Here is a 6,025-nt window from a genome sequence, read left to right as displayed (position 1 = left end):
TAGCTCATCCCTTTCCATCGTTGGAGAGAAACTCTTGCGTCTCGCTTTTGTGGGACTTGTCCAAATTCGCTTGCTACACCAATCGTTCACGCAAGCGTTCTCCTCTCGCCCGCTTTTTGTATCATTGTACAGGTACTCCCCGATATACGCTATCAATGCGGACCGGAGGCAATAGCGTATCTCGAATATTCAATAGCGAAAGTCGAATTTCGAGGTTTTCAGTCAAGTTATAACTAATATCCGTAGAACTTTGCATGAAGTGGTAGGTTTTAGCCACTAAACCTACCACTACCGAATGGTTAAAAACCATTTCAAATGGTATAAAATTGAAAAATTCAGTTGAAATTAGATCAAATAACTAATACGCTTACGTAAATTTGACGGTTCTTTGAACAAGTAGTACTAATTTTAGAAATCGAATGTCAAATGCAAAATAAATTCCCTTTTGGTTGAATATTAAAAACCATTTCAAATGGTATAAAATTGAAAAATTCAGTTGAAATTAGATCAAATAACTAAATCAACTAACTAACCAAATAGTTATTTGATCTAATTTCAACTGAATTTTTCAATTTTATACCATTTGAAATGGTTTTTAATATTCAATCAAAAGGGAATTTATTTTGCATTTGACATTCGATTTCTAAAATTAGTACTACTTGTTCAAAGAACCGTCAAATTTAGAAAAAAAGCGTACAGCGAAATCGTGTATATCGAGTATGGCGTATATCGCGGAATACCTGTATAGCCACAGGAGGAAGGCGCTGCTTCGCGTTCACATGAAAATGTGGTAGTGTGAAATCAAGTTTGCAAGCGGTAGGACGCGTCGGTGTGTGTTCGTTTTTTCTCTCGTGAAACCAGTACGGAAAAATTATTTGGTAAGTACAGTTTTTAATAAAGGGTTATATCAATCTTTATCAAACTGAATTGTATTGATAATTGTGATATAAAATCAATTTCGTTTTTTTAAAGAAATCGTAACACACGCACGAACGGAAGTGAGCACGGACCACAACAGAAGCAATATTCAATTGGTTGGTAAGTATTGTGCTTGACGTTAAATTGAACAGCTGTTGGCAAAATAGTTAATATTTCCTTCTATCCCTAGGAGTGCCGAAAACAGAACAGGAGAGGAAAGAAGGCAGGAACGATCCGATCCTCCAACGTGCTACCGCCTGGTAGAGGAGAAGCGGCAGGAAGGTAGGGACGATCATCCAGCGCGCTAGCGCAGCATGTGGGAGCAGCGAGAGGGAGGCAAGCAGGAAGAATTTTTAACGTGTGGACACAATTCGACGAAGACAACGCTGGATGAAAGGAAGAACGAGGAGAGAAGGCAGGCAAGACGGGTACGTGTGTATCCCGCACCGGTTTTCGGCAGTGTGAATTGTGTGAGTATTGAAAAGTGTATGTGTGAGTAGAGGTAAAGAGGTTAAATAAAGAGCGAATGTGTGGAATGGAAAAATTAGAGAGAGTCTGTGTTTGTTTTGGGAGAGAGGAGAGAATGAAAGAAATTGAACAATAATGTAGCATACAGAAACTACATGTATGATACACGCTGTCGCACCGTTGCAGAAACGTGCTCTTTAGTGCTGCTAATGAGCACGATTTGAGAACGTTTTGAGCCCGTTTTTTCTCATACAAAATTGGAAATTGTCGCGCGATAATGTCGGTTGGGTAATGCGGATCGGAGGCGATAGCGTACATTGGAGTTATGCATCGCTAGAATTAGAACGACAATACGATTGTTTAAATACTAAGCTTCAATGTGCACCATTTGTACAGAAGCATGTCAAATTTGAATAATGGTCGATACCCATGTATCTGACTACACGACCATATATATTATTGCTCGGAAAGTTAGAAGGCTATATAGGTCAAATTAAATGAAACTTGCCGAAACACATTGCAAGCAAAGCACAGCAATATAACGATAAGCCATTATAATACGCCATCTATTGAGCAAACCAGTGAAGCTATGGAGATTTCATTTTTTTTTAAGGATATTTGATTTTCCAGTCGTTTAAGCTTATTCTGTGGCGCTTGCGAAAAGGTCAATAATAATTTTTTAAATAACAAATGTTTGATAATCACGACATTGATGTTGTTCGGTTGCTAGAATAACACGTATAATGGGTCAAAGAACATGTTTTATCACAATTTTTTTTTATTTGTTTTGAAGTTTTCATTAGATTTTGGTAAAACCTAGCCAGGTTTTATTGACTTTAGTTTTTATATTCAACATTATCCAAGAATTTAACAATGGGGAAAAACGAACAGCCGGATAAAAGGAACCCGAATAAACGGCGTCTCACTGTATTATGGCCAAACTTCTTAATACACCTGTTTCCATCTACGTTCGAATCTCGTGCCATTTGCATCGAATCGCAAACCGCCTGCTTCGGATCGCATGCCACTATGATTGAATGAGTGCAACCATGGTTGAATCGCGTGCCAGTACGGTTGAATCGCGTTCCACTATGGTCGAATCATATGCCACTACGATCGAATCGTGTGCCGCTACCATTGGATTTCTGAAAGCAAGAGCATAGTAAACTATTTGTTTACGTTTGAAAGCTGTTTCTTTCTTCGCCGACTGTATTTCATGTTTAAAATACTAATAAAAGAGAATTCTCTGATTATAGGTAAATCACTAATATTGGTTTAAACCATGGTCCCTTGTTGATGGTAAAATCCTTGTTTTCAACTAATAATCGGTGTTCGTTGTTGATGGTAAAATCCATGGTTTCAACCAATATTCGTCGGGTTTACCTATAATCAGGGAATAATTCCCTTTTATTAGTATTTTACACCTGTTTCCATCTACGTTCGAATCTCGTGCCATTTGCATCGAATCGCAAACCGCCTGCTTCGAATCGCATGCCACTACGATCGAATGCGTGCAACCATAGCTGAATCGCGTTCCACTACGGTCGAATCATGTGCCACTACGATCGAATCGTATGCCGCTACCATTGGATTTCTGAATGGTAGAGCAAAGTAAACTGTTTGTTCACGTTTGAAAGCTGCTTCTTTCTTCGCCAATGGCAATTCGTTTGTAAAATTCTAATAAAAGGTAATTATTCTTAGATTTCACGTAAAATCCTTGATATCAACGAATATCGTGGTCCTTTGTTAATGGTAAAATCCTTGTTTTCAACTAATATTCTGTGTTCGTTGTTGATGGTAAAATTCATGGTTTTAACCAATATTCAAGGGGTTTACCTATAATCAGAGAATTCCGTTTTATTAGTATTTTAAACATGAAATACAGTCGGTGAAGAAAGAAACAGCTTTCAAACGTAAACAAACAGTTTACTATGCTCTTGCTTTCAGAAATCCAATGGCAGCGGCACACGATTCGATCGTAGTGGTCATATCATTCGACCATAGTGGAACGCGATTCAACCGTACTGGCACGCGATTCAACCATGGTTGCACTCATTCAATCATAGTGGCATGCGATTCAAAGCAGGCGGTTTGCGATTCGATGCAAATGGCACGAGATTCGAACGTAGATGGAAACAGGTGTAAGTTCGTGTATTTTCAATCTCACATTTCAACGTACAATTAATAGCAATGTGCAATTCAAATAGTATCTATAATACTGAATTGAATTGAATTGTTTTTAATTTTCAAGAAGATGGTTTTTGCAAGGTGAAAATGCTGTGAGTTTGTGTTTATATTTTGGTATCAATTCCAACCACACACAGCATGCCGGTTCAATGGCGGACGCATTATCGAGGCATTAGCTGTCAAACTGTTCACAGTGATCTAACCTCGCCGTCCGAAACTAATCTGTCAACAACTAATGTGAAACACGCGCTTTTGGGAAAACAACGTTGTCGGTTCGTGGTGCGTAGTTTTTAAAAAGGTGGTAATTTTTGTTCAGAAATAATTAGGCAAAATGACCGTAATGGAAACCGAAACCACCGCCAAGCCGGTGGTGGCCGACAGAAAAGCATCAGCAGTGGGAAAGGAAAAGAAGAAACACAGACGACTACGAAAACGGCAACGGGATGCTAGGAAGCGAATCGCCGGCAACCTACAGCCAAAGGAGCAGAAAAAAGAACCGAAAAAGGAGCCGAAAAAGGAGAAAAAGGTACATTATCTAAGTTACTAACAGCTGGCAAACGATTGTCCTACTCATACTTCTTTTCGTTTGTAGGCCAAACAACCAGCAAAGATAAGCAACAAAAAAGGATCCGGCATTGTGTTCATCAAGCATCTTCCGAAAGGCTTCTACGAGGATGAGCTGCGACAGTTCTTCGAGCAGTTTGGCGAAGTGATGCGGGTTGCCGTGGCCCGGTCACGCAAAACGCAACGCTCGAAGGGCTACGGGTACGTGCAGTTCCGGTTCTACGAGGTGGCGGACATTGCGGCGAGCGCCGTCAACAACTACATGATGTTCAACAGCGTGCTGAAGACGAGCCTGCTGCCCAAGCGAATGTTTAACATACCGAAAAACTTCGGCAAAGCGTACGATTCCAAGGGCGAAAAGACGGAAGCCTACCAGCGGTGGCTGAAGGCGCAGGTGAAGCGTGCCAACGGGTACGTGGGCAGTGTGGAGAGCAGTGTGCGCTGTAGGAAACAGATTAGCCGACTGATGCGAGCCGAGAAGGAGCTGACCGAGGCGGGCATCGAGGTGGCCGAGGTGGCGAGCTGTCTGTCCAAGTTGAAGCAAACGGCCACGGATCTGCAACAGCGGCACGCGATCCAGCTGGCTAGAATGCCGAAACCGCAACCGCAACCTAAGGAGAAGGCACAGAAGGCGAAGGAGGAAACGGAGGCAGCAGCAGACACGAACGGAAAGGCAAGTGACGATGAGGAGGATGAGGCGTTCACGCTACTGAAACCATCGGACTGGCAGGAGGTGGAACCGGTCGGGAAGGAGGAGCCCGCCAAGGAGAGTAAGGCAAGTGCGGTGAAGAAAGCGCAGGAAAAGATGAAACAATTAGAGCAGGAAAAGGGAGTCAACAAACCGGGCACAACGGCGGCTAAGGAAAACAAGAAAGCTGATACGCCGGACAAAAAGCTACGCAAGAGAGAGAAGCTTCCCCTGTCGAAGGCGAAGAAGCCGCTGGTGGCTGGTGGAGGTGGTGTGTCCGCAAAGCAGGCGGCGAAGAAGGAAAAGCTTTCGCTGGTGAAGAAGAACAAAGTTGAAGAGCTGAGCGTGGAAAGTGCGGCCCCGGTTGGTAAGAAAGCCAAGCGGGTCGATGCTGTAAAGGAAGTGAAGCCGGCTAAGGTAGTGAAAAAGGTTAAGTAGGACCGTTTGCGAAAACGAAGCGGTTATCGTTAACGCGCACTCTTTAAAGGAGAATGAAAGAGTACATAGCAGTAAGCCGTTGCTAAGGGCATGATGATGAGGGTATGCTAGAATTCGTTGCTAGCCATGGCGAAAGTAAACCAAGCCTTGTAGTGTAACGTCACAGCAGAGAAAGGAGTTTATTCAATATTAATAAATCGCTTTCGGGCGGCAAATGGCTAAACATATGATTTAGTCCTTATCAAATTCTAGCTATGAAGTTAAATGGAAGGAGATTTGAAAGAACAAAAAACAGAGGACCGAAGTGAAATCCTTGGTGTTAGATCAAATTAAAATCTGTCTGAACTCGAATAATGTTGGCTGGACTGATGATATAGAAGGAAGGTTCCATCAGTGGCCACCAATCAACGTAGCCTGTGGACGACGAAACTTTCAATGCTGGGCAGTAGTGTTGGGTAAATCTGATTCTGATTCATGAATTAGATTGATTCTTTGAAATGATTCGATAAATCTGAATCTCTGTTGGAAAGATTAATGAATCTCAAAAGATTAATGAATCTCAAAAGACTCATGAATCTCATAAGAGTCATACATCTCGAAAGATTTAGAGGAAGGTAGGTAAAGACGGACACGTTATGGAAAATGGTATAAATCAAGGGATATCAAAGTGCAACGACCATGAAAATGTGCATACTAGTGATGGGTTAAGTTGGCAAAAATCCGGAGTCGACTCCGATCCGACTCCGATAAATTCGGAATCGA

At 42.0% G+C, this 6,025-nt stretch overlaps 1 protein-coding gene and 1 long non-coding RNA gene across 2 annotated transcripts; both read left to right on the top strand.

Moving 5' to 3' along the window:
• Positions 1-548: 548 nt before the first annotated feature.
• LOC133391514 (uncharacterized) lies at positions 549-1,463 on the top strand. The gene is made up of 2 exons (XR_009765015.1): positions 549-1,038; positions 1,109-1,463. It is a non-coding gene; the product is annotated as an uncharacterized LOC133391514 (long non-coding RNA).
• A 2,281-nt stretch (positions 1,464-3,744) lies between these two features.
• On the top strand, positions 3,745-5,509 carry LOC1276762 (MKI67 FHA domain-interacting nucleolar phosphoprotein). The gene is made up of 2 exons (XM_316147.5): positions 3,745-4,099; positions 4,166-5,509. Exons 1-2 carry the CDS (start codon positions 3,905-3,907, stop codon positions 5,261-5,263), a joined length of 1,293 nt encoding a protein of 430 aa, XP_316147.5. The 5' UTR covers positions 3,745-3,904; the 3' UTR covers positions 5,264-5,509.
• Positions 5,510-6,025: the final 516 nt, after the last annotated feature.

The sequence above is a fragment of the Anopheles gambiae genome, chromosome 2 (genome assembly GCF_943734735.2).
Source record: "Anopheles gambiae chromosome 2, idAnoGambNW_F1_1, whole genome shotgun sequence".
Taxonomy (NCBI): Eukaryota; Metazoa; Arthropoda; class Insecta; order Diptera; family Culicidae; genus Anopheles; species Anopheles gambiae.
Note: the sequence above shows the minus strand (reverse complement) of the source record. Positions and strands in the feature narration are given on the sequence as shown.

Coding starts and splice junctions, on each gene's coding strand:
- LOC1276762 (XM_316147.5), top strand. CDS start 3,905: ATGACCGTAATGGAAACCGAAACCACCGCCAAGCCGGTGGTGGCCGAC. Junction 4,100..4,165: donor AGCCGAAAAAGGAGAAAAAG/GTACATTATCTA, acceptor TTTCGTTTGTAG/GCCAAACAACCAGCAAAGAT.